The sequence below is a fragment of the Sinocyclocheilus anshuiensis genome, unplaced genomic scaffold, assembly GCF_001515605.1.
Source record: "Sinocyclocheilus anshuiensis isolate Anshui unplaced genomic scaffold, SAMN03320099.WGS_v1.1 scaffold208, whole genome shotgun sequence".
In the NCBI taxonomy this organism is placed as follows: Eukaryota; Metazoa; Chordata; class Actinopteri; order Cypriniformes; family Cyprinidae; genus Sinocyclocheilus; species Sinocyclocheilus anshuiensis.
The window spans coordinates 689633-706185 of NW_015557186.1; the positions used below are offsets into that span (position 1 = coordinate 689633).

Here is a 16553-nt window from a genome sequence, read left to right on the forward strand (position 1 = left end):
TATATATATAATTATTTAAAAAATAAACATGAAATTTAAGAAATAACATGCTTTTATACATTTTGTTAACATTGTATTAATTTTATTTTAAAGTTTTATTTGTAACAGTTTTAATAATTTCTCGGTTAGATTTAGTGATTTTAGTACTTCAAATTAAACTAAACAAATCAGAAATGTTGTCTTGGCAAAAGCTGAAATATTATAAATAATTTTTTTGTCATATTTCATTTATCTCATTTCACGTAATGAAGTGTGTTTGAATGATTTTACTTGTAGTTAACACGAATAACCCTGGATCAGTGTCAGTGGTTATTAAGGCTCAAAGTGATCGGTTGATGAAAGGCTTTGATTTTGTATCTTTAGCACTGCACGTCTAATGTCTGAAGTCTGGTGTGTGGCTCTCATTCATCTTCTGTCTGACATTCCTGCACTTTTATGCTCTTTTTCTCTATTGTGTTTTAAAGCGCTGTAAACCGCAGGGTTTTTCACGCAGGGCTGTCGCTCTCTGACCCCCTGTGATGCAGGACCTGTCCTCACTTCACAGGCTCTCACTGCGCTACCAGACGGACTCGGTTCAGGTGTCTTTTGTGATTGTGAGTCTCAGTCCAGGAGGTCTGCAGACGCGAGCGAATCCCCCGGACATGATGTCACCGTGAGCAATGACGGCACGTCTGGACCGAAGATGAACACGAGTCTGATACGTCTAATAATAGCTAACTAATAATAATGATATTGTGTCCTGTCTCGACTCCAAACTAACCATCATACAAACCTGTGAACGTCACTAACCTCTAAAGACAAACATCATCTGGATGATTTACAAGCCTGTTTACTAGTGAGGACGGCTCAAATACACTTTCATCTCTATATAACCACAGTACAATAGCAAAAAATAAATACAATCTCTGCAAATTTTCTCTACAAAAATATAATGCAATTTTTAATTTTTTTTTTTTAATAAAAAACTACTATAAAATAAAAAAATTACAAATAATATAAAATTGCCTCCAAAGCATAAAGTCCTTGTAAAAAACATACTAAACATTTTAATAAATAATAAATAAAAATCAATCAATAAAAAAATTCACACAACGTAAAATAAAATTTAAAAGTAGTAATAATACTAATTTGCCCCAAAGTACATAAAAAACAAACAAACAAACAAATAACACAATATTAAATTAAATTAAATTTAATTTAAAAAGGTAAACATAATAAATTTTCACCCCCAAAGCTAAGGAAACATAAACAACATTAATATCCATCAGATATTCATCAAAAACCAAGCAAACAAACAAATAACTAAACCTTACAAACACATAAAATAAAACCATACGTCATTAATACAATAAGTCATTAAATAGCCAATAAATGTTACAAATACAGATGTTGTCTACTTTAAACAAAATAAACTCTTCTCAAATCAGTGTCAGTAAACAGCACTGTGACAACTTACCCCATACAGTTTGACAATATGCCCCCTGCAGGGGACGAATAGTTTTTTTTTAAATTTTTTTTTATGGAGGGCAATAATAATGTAAATATAAAACTTTTTTGTTGTTGTTGTGTTCAAGATTAAGGCTCATGTCTTCACAGACGTTGCTAAACTTCACTGGAGTACAAATGTGACAACTAGCCCCGGTGTTCTGTACTCATGTCTTACTCATGTCTCGACTCCTAGAAGAATGAAAGAAACACGTTTGTTTTAGTTCCTTACATTACATTTACTCATTTAGCAAAAGTATAGTAATATACAGTGTTTTATGTAAAGCACTTTGAATTGCCATTGTTTATGAAATGTGCTATATAAATAAACTTGCCTTGCCTACATATATATATTGAAAATAAATAATCATTAAAATGCATATTTATTTAAATATTCAGATATTGCAAATGTTTTCACTATATTAAAAATAAATTATATAAAAAACACATGCATTTATATATTTTATGTAATATTTTAGTAGCTCTGTTGTGCATTTATTTATTTTTTAAAATATGTCTATATACAGTAGTTGGGTTTTATAATATAACTTCTGTATTAAAAATAATTACATTTTTTAAAAAATCTTTATATAATTGTAAACATATATTTCCCTATACTGAAAGTAGATAAATAAATAACATATATTTATATTTATTTTATGTTACACTTTTTTTGTGTGCTTGTGTAATGTTTATTAATTTATTTTTAAATATGTTTATATAGTTTTATTATTTTTTAAGTTTGGTATGTAATATCATTATATAGTCTATATGTTTAAAATAAATAAATATTAAAATAAATATTTATTTTAATATTCAGACATTTTAAATGTTTTCACTATAGTAAAAATAAATAAAGTAAATAACACATTTCAATATGTTAATGTTTTAATAATTTTGTTGTGTGATATCAGACTTTAACATCACTACAGTAACGATCAACATCTGTAAGTCTTTCTAAACTCAGTATTATTGACTATTATTATGACATCAAGTATATGAGATAATCCTGACTGTAGCTGGTTTGTTTGTGGGTTTGTGTGTTTGAAATTCACTCAAGTTTGTGTTTGATCTGCTGTAGCAAACCAGCACTAATCAAACACACTCTGATCACAAATAACACTGCGAGAGACGAGGATCTTCCCCGGATAACATCGGTAAAGACAGACGTCAGCGTGTACGTGAGCGTGGACATTTTTCCACTGATCACATGACAGTCTTATTCTTTACATTGAACCGTGAGCTTTGACATCCGTGTTTTCTGTCACATCCGTGACTCTCTGAACCTTCATCATCTCTGTGTGCAGATGAACATGGAGCTAACGGTCATTTCTCTGGCTGTTTGTTTGTTTGTGGCTGATGTCCAGTGTAAAGTGCCACCCTGTGACCTTGTAAAAGAAAACCAATGAAATATTAATGGAAGAAACCTGAGCGGCTGCTTTGTTTTGGCCATTTAAATGCTCCTGGGGTCATAAATTATGTTTACTCATTTTCTCTGGTTCTCATTGACACTGAGAGAGCGACTCCATCTGCACATCTGTGAGATTCAGTCAGATTTATATCAGTGATCTTAAACCGCTTTCCTGTAGCTCAAACTAGAGCTTGACATTAACAATGCCAAAGTCATGGGCGCAATTTCTAGGGAATGCATGCATTAGAAAAATAAAGAAGTGCATGCATTAAATCAATATAGGAATGTATGTATTAAATGAAAAAAAAAATGCATGCATTAAATAAATAAAGGAATGTATGCATTAAATAAAGAAATGCATGCATTAAATAAATGAGTGTATGCATTAAATAAATAAAGGAATGTATGCATTAAATAAAGAAATGCATGCATTAAATAAATGAGTGTATGCATTAAATAAATAAAGGAATGTATGCATTAAATAAAGAAATGCATGCATTAAATAAATAATGAAATAAATAAATAAATGCATGAATTAAATTAATAAATGAATGCTTGCATGCACAAATAAATGCATTAAATAAATAAATGCATTAAATTTAAAATAATAATGGATGCATTACAGTTTTTTTCAACTGCTTACACACTAAAATTAAAACTTTCCCACAATTAGCAAAACCTTACACTCAAGTAGCAAAAAACACCGGCCTAGATTTGCACAACTGTAAGCACATTGTCAGCTTTACACTTTTTGCAAAACATTACACACAGTGATTTGCAAAACACTAAACACACTTGTATGCATTTGACACAGACATTTATCATGATGTCATTTCCTTGCAATTTCAAAGCAAAGGCTTTCAAATGAACACACCCATGAACCAATTGGTTAAACAGCCACCATGTGTGCACACACACTGGTGCTTAATTGTAGACACACCAATCAGGTTTAAGCACTTTAAGAAGGCAACAGGTAAGTTCACCTGTCTTCAACAAAAATGGACGGTGTCAGAGAAAGAGGGAGAGTGCGGATGAGAGGGGGAATCCGGAGACAACAAGGTGAAGGAAGAGGCCAAGGTATAGGAAGAGGAAGAGGGAGAGGGAGATGGAGAGGAAGACCTGGAGGAGGGGTAGGAAATGCACAAAGAAGAAGACAACCATATCTGTGTAACGAAATTCGTGCTACGATTGTGGACCATGCAATAAACCACGGACTAACACTGAGGGAGGCTGGACTGAGAGTACAGCCTAACCTAAGCAGGTACACGGTGGCATCAATAGTTCGGACATTTCGTCAAGAGCAATCAGACTTAGAGAAATTCAAGCCCATACTGTCAATGATCACCCAATTTTCAATAATGTCCAACAGTTCAACAATAGCCCGTATCCTTAAAAAACATCAAGTTCTGATGAAACAACTGTATAAAGTGCCATTTGAAAGAAATTCAGACAGGGTGAAAGTCCTGCGGCGTGAATATGTGGTGGTACGTTTTGTTCACTGACTGTAGTATTGTGTACTGCACACATAACCTTTTTACTGTACATGTAATTTTACTGTATAGCAGACCTACAGTATATTGATCTACACAATGTGATATTTTGCTGTATTTCAGAGGTTTTTGCAAATGGATGCGGAGGAAGTCCCGCATGAGTTTATATACATTGATGAGGCTGGATTTAACCTGACAACAGTGAGAAGAAGGGGAAGAAACATCATTGGCCACAGGGCTATTGTCAATGTACCAGGGCAACGTGGGGGTAACATTACCCTTTGTGCTGCCATTACACAGAATGGGGTCCTCCACCGCCATGCCAACTTGGGTCCTTACAACACTGACCTCATTCTTACATTTTTAGACAGATTACACAATATTATCACAGCAGCAAACCAAAGGGACCAGATGCAGTACATTGTCGTCTGGGACAATATAGCTTTCCATCGTTCTGCTCTGGTCCAAAACTGGTTTCATCAACACCCACAATTTACAGTTCAATACCTTCCACCATACCCCCCCTTCCTAAACCCAATTGAGGAGTTCTTCTCAGCATGGCGGTGGAAGGTTTATGATCTCCGGCCCTATGTCCAGATGGCCCTCATTCAAGCTATGGAGGAAGCATGTGATCAAATTGAAGCCGCGTTTAGCAAAGGTTCTGTAAAGAACCATCTCTTTCTTACCTTTTTACAATCTGAAGAAACTTCTTTCACCACAAAGAACCTTTTGTGAAACAGAAAGGTTCTTCAGATGTTAAAAGTTCTTTATAGAACCATTTAGACAACAAATTATCTGAGGTGTTGTGCTACTTTGGTGTAGTGTTGTGCCAATTGTGTGAAGGGGTTTGAAAAACCAGGTCCTGTTTTCAAAATTGTGCTTAAGCAATTGAAAAAAACTGTAAATAAATGTATGAATGAATGAATGCACAAATAAATGCATTCAAATAAAAATAAATAAATAATGGATGCAATAAATAAATGAATAAATAATGTGCGCATTAAATAAGTAAATGCATGCATTAAAAATAAAGTCATAAATGAGTAAACTAATGCAACAAACAAACAAAATAAAAAGTTGCAAAGAAAAAGAAAAATAAACAGCAAGAGAAAAGCACTGCAAAATCAGGATTCAAAAATCAAAATGAAGAAAATTCAGTTTTCCTCAAGGTTTAATTGTCCTTTAACTGTAAAAAGACTCTCTGATATGTTTATTTGGTCTATTCTTGATCAGGTTTTACGGTGAGCTATAAAACAATGATTCCAGCACTGTAGCAGAAAATCATTCGATCCGTCCGTCTCATTGTCTGCGTCCACTAACAGTTCACACTGATGTCTTTAGCATCGACAGAAATACGGCTCACAGCTGCTCATACTGTAAATCAGAACACATTTAGTTTCAGCCCTGAATGATTCAGTGTCACTGTGATTGAACGGCTGCTACTAAACGTGATTGCCATCGGTTCTGTTTGGGATTACAATTCAGTTAAAGAGCTGGTTAGTTAAAGACCTGAACTCATTACATGATCACAAGATCATGTGACACTGAAGACTGGAGTAATGATGCTGAAAATTCAGCTTTGATCACAGGAATAAATTACATTTTAACAGATATTCGCACAGAAAACAAATATTTTGAATTGTAATTATATTTGACTATTTTTACTGTATTTTTGATTCAATAAATGCAGCCTTGGTGAGCAGAAGAGACTTATTTTAAAAACATCTTACCAACCTCAAGCTTTTCATATGTAGTTTATCACATTGTATGATCATTATTGCAAAATAAACACTTTAGGATGAAATAACCTTTGGTTTGGGCCTGATCAGCCTGCTGGTTTCAGTTTAGTTTAGTTTAGATTGAAATAGAGTCAGCTGTCTGTACATTATCATACACTGATGAACAGATTCTCAAACTCTATGCAACTGTTGACTGTTGATTGACAGCTCTGACCTCATTCACAAACACAGCTGCTCCTCTGATCTGCAGACATGTTCAAACCTGCACTGGACGAACGAACGGACGGACTTCTTCTGCTTTGACTGTTAGAGAGACAGGAAAACAAACAGAGAGAAGCTGAAATCAACTCAAAATTAAAATTGCACAAAATAATAAATGCATTAAATGAATGTATGCAATAAATCAATGCATGCATTAAAAAATGAATACATGCAATAAATCAATGCATGCATTAAAAAATGAATACATGCAATAAATCAATGCATGCATTAACTAAATGCATGCAATATACACATATAATATCTGTGGTTTAGTTTACTATACATATAATAATATATAGCTATATATTATAATATATCAAAATATAATAAAATTATGTTAAACTATATAACAATAAGAAATATTATATATGATTTAGTATATAATAATAATAGTTTGTTTCATTACATTACATAAAGAACTAGAAGTCTACTTTACAGAAAAGAAAATATCCAGATACAAAATAGATTTTTCCTCAAAGCTTATAATGAAATGATGGCCCATGTTAGCTTTATGGGCCAATAATCGCAGGCAAACATGTTAATTAGTGAATAACAGACAGCAGCCCATTAAAGAGAGCAGTGACATCATGGTCAGACGCTGCTGGATCAATCAGAGTGTCTTCAGTCAATAAAAACCTCGACTGATCCGCTCTTTAATGCGAAACCGTGCTTTACAGCCAAAGCCTGGCATTTCTATCTGTTATGATGCTATTCTGTTCAGATCCGCTAATGCGATTACACACATTTAACAGCATGTTTTCATGCTTCAAAACATATAAATAAATAAATACAGATGAAATAAGACAAAACGAAATAAAACATAAAATAAAATACAATATAATGAAAAGGCTTGTGTTGTATTTATGGAAGCATTTGATATATATATATATATATTTTTTTTAGGATTACTGATAAACTACTGTGGTTTGATTTGTATTATTTGTATTTGTTATTTATTTTAATTTTAGCTTGGTTCAAGTTAGTTCAGCACCTGGAGATCATTTCCATCTTCAACGGTTTATTATTTTAGCCAGTGTATTAGAGTTAAAACACAAAAGCTGATTTGGTTTTATTTGATCAAGGGCAGGCAGCTCCAACACTAGAGTCCTTTATAAGGGAAAGGACTGTATAGTGACACTAGAGAGCGCCATTACTGTATAATTACACATTAAAGTGCGTTTGTATTTGGAGTTTCCAGATTCACATCTGTGTTCTTTAAGTTCTAGATTGACTGTAGTGTGAATGATCATGAAGTAAAGAGCCTGAAGTCTCAGTATCTGTCATCACTGTGAGGAAATACTGAGTGCTGTGAGAGTTATAACATCAGAACCTAATGTTGCACAGGAAGGTTTTACTTTTCACTTGTTTAAAGGGGTGGAAAAAATACATCAGTGCCAAAAGACTTAGTAGGACGAAATAATTTCTTATATATATTAAGTTCGGACAAACTGATTTAGGAGGAAAGTAAAACTCACACTGTTTTGAACAGTGTTCACGGTGATGACAGATGAATTGGGATCCATACCAACACGCCACAGGTGCTGCACCCTCCAGTGCCCTGTGTAGGCCTCCTGATCCTTCCTATAAGGCAGATGACAGGATCGGGCTGTACACAGAGAAGGTAGACTACAGCTGTTCCTTGCAACCCAACAGTAGGACTTGGATAACACTGGGAAAGCGTGCCCTATCTATTTGGAAAGGGCATGCTGCGGAGTCACCTCCTCCCAGAGGGGGTTAAGTGACATTTACTTAGGTGGAATAACCCAGTAGGGCCCAACTGCACATGGAAGTCTCTGAGGTGGCTCAGACTGCATCATTTAGAGATGGCAGAACATGGTCTGCCAGGGGAAACATGGCCCTAGTAACTGTTCCATGGACATACACATATGGGATCCCAACAGGGTCACTCATATGGGCACTAGCCTCACACCAGATTTCAAGAATTCATTGGCTGAAAGGCCTGGCTGCCGGAGTGCTGGAGAACTCGACAGGGTTTGCCCGGTCAGGGAACTCTCTGGAGAATTAGGCGCTAAGGACGGGGGGGGTGGTGGGCGAGTTGTGACATGTGACGGGAGCGTAAACCGCCTTGCCAGTTGATATACGCAACAGTCGCAGTGTTGTCCGTGCGGACCAGAACGTCCCTGCCCTGAAGGCGCCCTCTGAGGCGACTCAGGGCAAGGCGTACTGCCAGTAACTCGAGGCAATTGATATGCCAACGCAGTTGGGGACCCGTCCAAACTCCTGACACTGCGTACCCATTGTACGTGGCTCCCCAGCCGGTGGCCGAGGCATTGTGAATACCACAGCATGCCTGGATGCCTGTTCCAGGGGCACTCCTGCCCGAAGGAACGAGGGATCTGACCATGGGCTGATGGTTCTGCGGCAGGCTGGTATAATCTGAACCCAGTGAGTACCACGATGCCACACCCACCTTGGTATTTGGCCATGGAGCCAGTGCTGAAGCGGTCTCATATGAAGCAGCTCCAGCGACGTGACTGCCGCTGCAGCTGCCATATGCCCCAGGAGCCTCTGAAACTGTTTCAGTGGGACCGCCATCCTGCTCTTACCGAGTCCCCTCCATACCGGGAAAAGAGATCCTCTGCGTCGGGGAGAGTTTGCTCTTTTCCCAGTTGACCCGAAGGCCCAACAGGCTGAGGTGTAAAAGTACCAAATCCCTGTGTTCGCACAACTGATCCTGAGACTGAACGAGTATGAGCCAATCGTCGAGGTAGTTGAGAATGCGAATGCCCTGTTCTCTCATGGGAACAAGGGCTGCCTCCGTAAGTCTCTGAGGTGGCTCAGACTGCATCATTTAGAGATGGCAGAACATGGTCTGCCAGGGGAAACATGGCCCTAGTAACTGTTCCATGGACATACACATATGGGATCCCAACAGGGTCACTCATATGGGCACTAGCCTCACACCAGATTTCAAGAATTCATTGGCTGAAAGGCCTGGCTGCCGGAGTGCTGGAGAACTCGACAGGGTTTGCCCGGTCAGGGAACTCTCTGGAGAATTAGGCGCTAAGGACGGTGGTGGTGGTGGGCGAGTTGTGACATGTGACGGGAGCGTAAACCGCCTTGCCAGTTGATATACGCAACAGTCGCAGTGTTGTCCGTGCGGACCAGAACGTCCCTGCCCTGAAGGCGCCCTCTGAGGCGACTCAGGGCAAGGCGTACTGCCAGTAACTCGAGGCAATTGATATGCCAACGCAGTTGGGGACCCGTCCAAACTCCTGACACTGCGTACCCATTGTACGTGGCTCCCCAGCCGGTGGCCGAGGCATTGTGAATACCACAGCATGCCTGGATGCCTGTTCCAGGGGCACTCCTGCCCGAAGGAACGAGGGATCTGACCATGGGCTGATGGTTCTGCGGCAGGCTGGTATAATCTGAACCCAGTGAGTACCACGATGCCACACCCACCTTGGTATTTGGCCATGGAGCCAGTGCTGAAGCGGTCTCATATGGAGCAGACCGAGCAGAACTATCGCCACAGCTGCAGCCATATGCCCCAGGAGCCTCTGAAAGAGTTTCAGTGGGACCGCCGTCCTGCCTGATAAAGTCTTGAGGCAGTTCAGCACCGACTGAGCATGTTCATGGGTGAGGCGTGCCGTCTGGTTGACAAAATCCAACTCCATGCCGAGAAAAGAGATCCTCTGCTTTGGCACAAGTTTTCTCTTTTCCCAGTTGACCCGAAGACCCAACTGGCTGAGGTGTCTGAGCACCAGGTCCGTGTGTACACACAACTAATCGCAAGACTGTGCGAGTATGAGCCAGTCGTCAAGATAGTTGAGTATGCGCACACCCCGTTCTCTCAAGGGAACAAGGGCTGCCTCCGCAACTTTGGTGAAGACGCGAGGCGACAGGGACAGCCCGAAGGGCATGACCTTGTACTGATATGCCTGCCTCTTGAACGCGAATCGCAGGAATGGCCTGTGCCGTGGGAGGATCGAGACATGAATGTACGCGTCCTTCAGGTCGATCACTGCAAACCAGTCTTGGGGACGGATGCATTCGAAAATGTGTTTCTGCGTCAACATCTTGAACAGCAGCTTGTGAAGTGCACGGTTCAAAACTCGCCGATCCAAAATCGGTCGTAACCCACTGTCTTTCTTGGGCACAATGAAGTAAGCTGGAGGGACCAGCTCTATCGCGTCCTTCGCCAGCAGGACTGTGATTTCCGCATGCAAGACAGGGCCATCGACATCCTTGACTGATGTGAACCGAATGCCCCTGAACTTGGGGGGTCACCGGGCGAACTGAATCGCATAAACGAGTCTGATGGTCTGCAAGAGCCACCAAGACGGATTGGGAAGCAATAACCAGGCTCCAAGAGACCGTGCCAGTGCAACCAATGGAACCACCGACGTACCCGCGGTGGGGCAGCGTGGTGGAACACAGAGACCCAGCCCGGGGCCTGTGATGGCCTGGCCTGTGACGGCAGAGGGCGGAGTCTGGGTGTGAAGTGTAACCCTCAATTTCACACCCAGAAATGCAGGAGCTCTGCTTGAGGCTTGTGACAGCCCGGCGTGTGATGACATGAAGCGGGGACTCGAGTGCTACAGCCCTTACCTGGTTCCACGAATGGGCAGGAGGGGTGCTCTTGGGCAACCCACTGCTGCCCGCTGGCGAGAGAGGAGAAGGGAAGTGATCCTGTGATGCACGGTTCACTACTCTCCTCCTCTTGGCACTCCTGAGACCGAGGAAACTGCTCTTTTATTGAAGTTTTGGGTACCGTTGGCTGCTGGGCCAGTGGCGGAACAAAAACAGAATGAAACAAAAGATTCTCCACCCGGCGCTCCTCCGGGGGAGGGAGTGGTGCGGTCACCATCTCCCGACGAGCAGTCTCCTCCATCTCCGGCTGAGGGGCTGCGGCCGGGGTGGAAGCAGCAGGTTTTCTCCGGCGCATGATGTGCTTAATCACCTCAGTCTGCTTCTGTGCTGCCGAGAACTGCTGGGCAAAGCTCTCGACAGCGTCGCCAAAGAGGCTGGTCTGTGACACGGGAGCATTCAGGAACTGTACCTTCTCATACTCCTTCATGTCGGCCAGACACAGCCTGAGATGGCGCTTCTGGACCACTAGCATGGACATCGCATGACCCAGAGACTGTGCGGTCACCTTCGTTGCTTGAAGCGCGAGGTCCGTCGCAGCGAACAGTTCATGTAGAACCGCCAGGTCGTGACCACCCTCGTGCAGGTCTCTCAGGGCTTTGGCCTGATGGACCTGCAATAACACCATGGCGTGAAGGGCAGAAGCCGCCTCCCCACAAGCTCTGTAAGCACTGCCAGTTAGGCCTGACAAATACTTACATGCCCATGAGGGGAGACACGGGTCACCTCGCAGAGTGGTAGCAGCTGTTGGACACAGTTGCATGGCCACAGACCGCTCCACCAAGGGAATGCCCACGTACCCCAAAGTGGCCCCACCATCGAGGGTGGTGAGGACGGAGGAGCTACAAGATTTGTTTTGGGCAGTAAAATGATCTTGACGATCTTGTGAGCTCCTCATGCACTTCCTGGAAGAATGGCACCGGAGGGGGGCGCTGAGAACCAGCGCGACCCCCACTGAGAAACCACTCATCCAGCCTCGAAGGATCGGGACGAGGTGGAGGATTCCACACGAGCCCGACATTCTCGGTGGCCCGGGAAAGCATAGCCATCATCTCTGGGTCTGGCTCGGACAACTCTACCACACCTGAAGGGGGAAACGCATCCGGGTCGTCATCCCCGGAGAGAGAGAGCTCGCCCTCTGATGCAGCGATCGACATCTGGTCATCAGACGGAGCACCGAGGGACACGGGTTGTGCACTCTGTCTTGCAGAGGGTCCAGCCCGTACCTTCGGAAACTCCACCGGCTGCGGAGTGCTTGAGGGGTGACGAACTCCCTCTGGGGAAGCCGTCACCATGATCCTCAAATCACCTCTGACTCCACCGGATGCAGCGCTGCCCCGGTTGCCGGGACGAACGCTGGATCACGGCAGAGGGACCCCGCCACGTTTGACGTAACGGAGTCGTTTATGCAACTCTGAGATGGTCATGTCCCTACAAGAAGAACATGCACCATCCACGAACGCTTCCTCAGCGTGCTCAATGCCCAGACACGTGAGGCAGCGATCGTGACCGTCCTGAGGTGCCAGGAAACGACCACATCCAGAAACGCACGGGTGATAAGACATCTTTAAAAAGACGCGATCACCCGTGTTGCTCTTTTAGAGATTGCTCAAATAGTGCTGAAGCACGCAGGGGAGCTGGTCACTGCACACTCCAAGTGTGGCTGTCTGCACGAAAGATTATCTTTTTTTTCCCGTGAGACCGCGACCACCACTGCAACGCTGTAACGCCCGCACTCATCTCTTGCAATCACTCGAAGAGGAGAGAAGTAGTGATGCACCACCGCTCGGCTCCGAAGCGAAAAGATGAATTAATGCACTGCACCTGCTGCCTTTTATACTCGCGCTGCGGGGTGTGGCAGCCAGATGTGAAATCCGCATGCCAATGTCCATTGTTCTCGTATAGTTACACTCAAAGTGTATTGGTCTCTCTGGCGAGATCCCAGTTCGTCGGTCATCACCGACGTGACGACGAGAGTGACCGACTGAAAGGGAACTTATGCTTTCATAATTTATGTTTCATTTAAAGATCCCATGAAGATCCCATAAGTCTTTCAGTCCACGTCTACATGCTAGTGAACTCAAAAGATCCTTGGTCAGGACTCCCATAATTTTTAATCTCAGAGAGTTTTTTCCTGGATACATCTAAAAAAATAAAGCCTCTTTCTAATGGGAAAACAAAAAGTCTAGTTCAAAAATATTTCTAGAAAGAGAGCATTCCTCCCACAATACTGCATCTGACTAGTGATAGCAAAGCAATGATGTCAATAAGTCTGTTTCACACTTTCAAGAGCCCTCAAAAAAAGAATTAAGCATCAAGCACCTAATAAAAAATAATAATAATTTAAATACAGTAGCTACATTTACATGCACCCAAAAATGCGTTAGTAATTGGATTGACGACTTAATTAATTAGGATTGAAAATCCTTCAAACACCTCAATCATCTGACTGAACACGATCTGAATGCACTGCGCATTGTGCTGAAGATTTATTTGAAATATATGTGATCCAAACAAAAATGTGAATTGTATTCCAAAGTTAACGGTTCATATAAGCAGAACGTTCAGAATCTGAATTCAGACCGGATTCGATTGGACTGATGAAAATTAGTGCATGTATACACACATTTGCATAAGTCAGTCAATGCATCCAAAAGGTGTAGTTAGTTACCAGCTCTCACTTATGCTAACTAAAGCCATAAAATGAATGTGGAGCAGCTCAGATTAGTATACTTGCTGAGAAATATTTGAGTTCATATTGAGACTTTTGAAATCTGATTTTAATTGCAGACTTTGGTGTCTTCAGCAGAGATTAAGACATTGTTGAGAGCTCCATTTGCTCTGCATTTAATCTCATTGCTATCTAGGAGAAACAGTTTAGACAGTCGAGACTTTTGAAGTATAACATGATGACATTGTGGAAATGACAGCAAAAAATCATCCATCTGATCTGTGCATGTTTGTGTCTTTTCTCCAATAATTCAGTCTCTGCCAAAAGCAAACGACACAGTGCCACATCTGGAATCATTGACCTTAATTTCTTCTGTCGGCTGCGGCATCTCCATGTTTTTTATGGCCATCGCTTTATTCATGCATTTCCTGCTACGGTAGAGTATCTTAAAGTTTATCATTCAGTTAGTGCTGTTTAGTAATTAATAATCATTATTGCTACACTAACAAACAATTTTCACTAAGAAATTGCTGGTAAATTTACAAAGAAATAAACAGCAACACATTGAATTAAACTTGAATTTTTGAAGACTGAAATAGTATTTTCATGTAAAACATTATCCAAGTGATGAGATCAAACCTCTAATGTATTAAAGTTCAGGTTACAAAAGCAGTTTTTTGTATGTTTTAATAGGAAAGCCAAATCAAATCAGGCCACGAAGATCTTGATGAGCATGTTTGTGGCTTTGTGTCTACTGAATGTCTTCTTTTTGTCAAACAAGAGCGTTGCTAACACAGGAGACAACGCTGCGTGCGTCTTCATAGCACTGGTGCTGCATTACTCCATGCTGGCCTCATTCACCTGGTTCTTCATTCAAGCTCTTCATATGTACTTATGGCTCATCAGACAGAACGTCACCATCACAAACTACATGAGGAAGATCACCGTGTTAGGCTGGGGTGAGTCTGAGCAACAAAACATCTATTAAGAAAATAAAATCGTTGTGAGGTCTAGGTAGAGACGTTTGTCTTGAGTGTTTAAAATAGGAGTTTAAGCTGGATTTAGTATGGAAATCATATTGTTTATGTTGTTATATATGTTAAATACTGTAATTTGGACACTTTCATTGTGAACAGACTGGCTGTGTTCACAAAAGGTTATTAATTTGACATTATATCTTTACTTTGGGCATTCGAAAACAAAGCTTGCGTCTTTACAACTGTTATCAAGTGTATCTGAAAAAACAGTTGTAGTTAAAGTACAACTATAAATATTGTGTTTTTGTCTCTTTTTTTTTAACTAAATAAATTAATCTCTGTGTGCTTTCAGTGTGTCCCGCTCCGATAGTCGTAGTTATCGTTTCTGTAGGAGGATATGAAGCAGTGACCCTAAACACGACGTCTGGAAAAATCACACGAATGTAAGTTGCTTTGATGTCACATATTCATAAATTTATTGATGTTAACTGATTGTCTTCTTAATTTTATTATCTTCTAATTACAGGTGCTGGATTACAAATTCTTACATTCATTATATGAACATCGGCTACTACGCTTTAGTTTTCGTCTTCACGACAGGAATCTTCATCATGATGGTCACTAAGGTTGTTCAGGCCAGAAACATAAAAGCTGTTGACGGCAAGAGAAAGACGTTCAGAAAGCAGCTGATGATGGTGTTGAGTTTGTTCCTGCTCTTCGGTCTGACGTGGTCTGTGGCGGTCTTCAGTTATGGACCGATGCTCATTCCCTCATATTACATATTCACCGTGCTGAACTCATTACAGGGTGAGAAACAATCACATGCATTATTACATTTAGTTTAGTAGAACACTTCTATTTTTTCCTGCAGATTTCAGCTAATAATTAGAGCTAAGGATGTTTTAAATAGTTTATTATTTTATTATTTTAAATGTTTAATTATATATTTTTTTAAATACATTTAATGTAATATTTTTTATTTATTTAATTGTTGTATTTAATTAAAAGGGGTTATAATGGGAGTTACACTAATATGATGAATTTGACAAGAAGTCTGATTATTTTTGGTCACTGACTAAAAATTATGTAAATGACTATAATCATATCTGAAATGTATTTGCATTAGTTGAAATAAGTTTTTGTGTTCTTCTTTCAGGGTTTTTCCTCTTCCTGTATTACTACCACATTCACAATGACGTTGCGGGTTGCTTCTCTGATGATCCAGAAAGCACCGACTCCAGCACAACCATCACTCAATCCAGCATTAATGCTGTGGAAAATATTTATAACTAGCATAATTAAGACAGGAGGCTTTTTTTGTCTCAGACTTGCTTAGACTGATTTTTAAACTGATTTGTACAGCCGTTTTTTTCAAGGAGAAAGTGTGTATTCTCACCAAAATCAAGCTCAAAAACAACACAAATACAAATGTCACTACTGAAAGAGAAAGAAATGTTTAAAACAATGCATGCACCTAAAATTATGGCCCTAAATAGGGTCAATTTTATTGAAATAACTCACAACAAATGACTAAAAAATTCTTACTGAAACTTCTGTTATTGTAGAAGGATTGAATATGATATGACCTGATATTAGTTATGTTCGATTTATTGAGCGTTATAATCATCCTTGTAGCATTTGGACCAATAAGACACACCATTTTTCATTAGATTTAACAAATCAATTATTCATTAGATTAACAAATAGTCACAGACCCCTTACCCAATAAACATACTGGGTGCCAGGATGTCTGTGAACGACACCAGGCCCCTGGTTACCGTGGCAACCAGGACAATTCAGCCAGATCAGATAAACTTTACGACCTAAAAGTATGTAGAGAGAATCTTCCCCCTACTCAATTCTTTCTAAAACAGACACATACTGCTATAGGAAATGACTTCTTTC

At 40.6% G+C, this 16553-nt stretch overlaps 1 protein-coding gene across 1 annotated transcript; it reads left to right on the forward strand.

Annotated features, from left to right (window-relative positions):
* The first annotated feature begins 12419 nt into the window (after window positions 1–12419).
* On the forward strand, window positions 12420–15941 carry LOC107678703 (adhesion G-protein coupled receptor G2-like). The gene is made up of 6 exons (XM_016474075.1): window positions 12420–12491; window positions 13986–14107; window positions 14365–14630; window positions 15001–15091; window positions 15175–15455; window positions 15805–15941. Exons 1-6 carry the CDS (start codon window positions 12420–12422, stop codon window positions 15939–15941), a joined length of 969 nt encoding a protein of 322 aa, XP_016329561.1.
* The last annotated feature ends 612 nt before the right edge of the window (window positions 15942–16553 follow it).

Excerpts from the sequence above, each read along its gene's own strand:
- LOC107678703 (XM_016474075.1), top strand. The coding sequence starts at position 12,420 with ATGGTCATGTCCCTACAAGAAGAACATGCACCATCCACGAACGCTTCC. Across the intron at positions 12,492-13,985 it reads CGTGCTCAATGCCCAGACAC|TCTCTGCCAAAAGCAAACGA; the intron begins GTGAGGCAGCGA and ends CCAATAATTCAG. Across the intron at positions 15,092-15,174 it reads TCTGGAAAAATCACACGAAT|GTGCTGGATTACAAATTCTT; the intron begins GTAAGTTGCTTT and ends TTCTAATTACAG.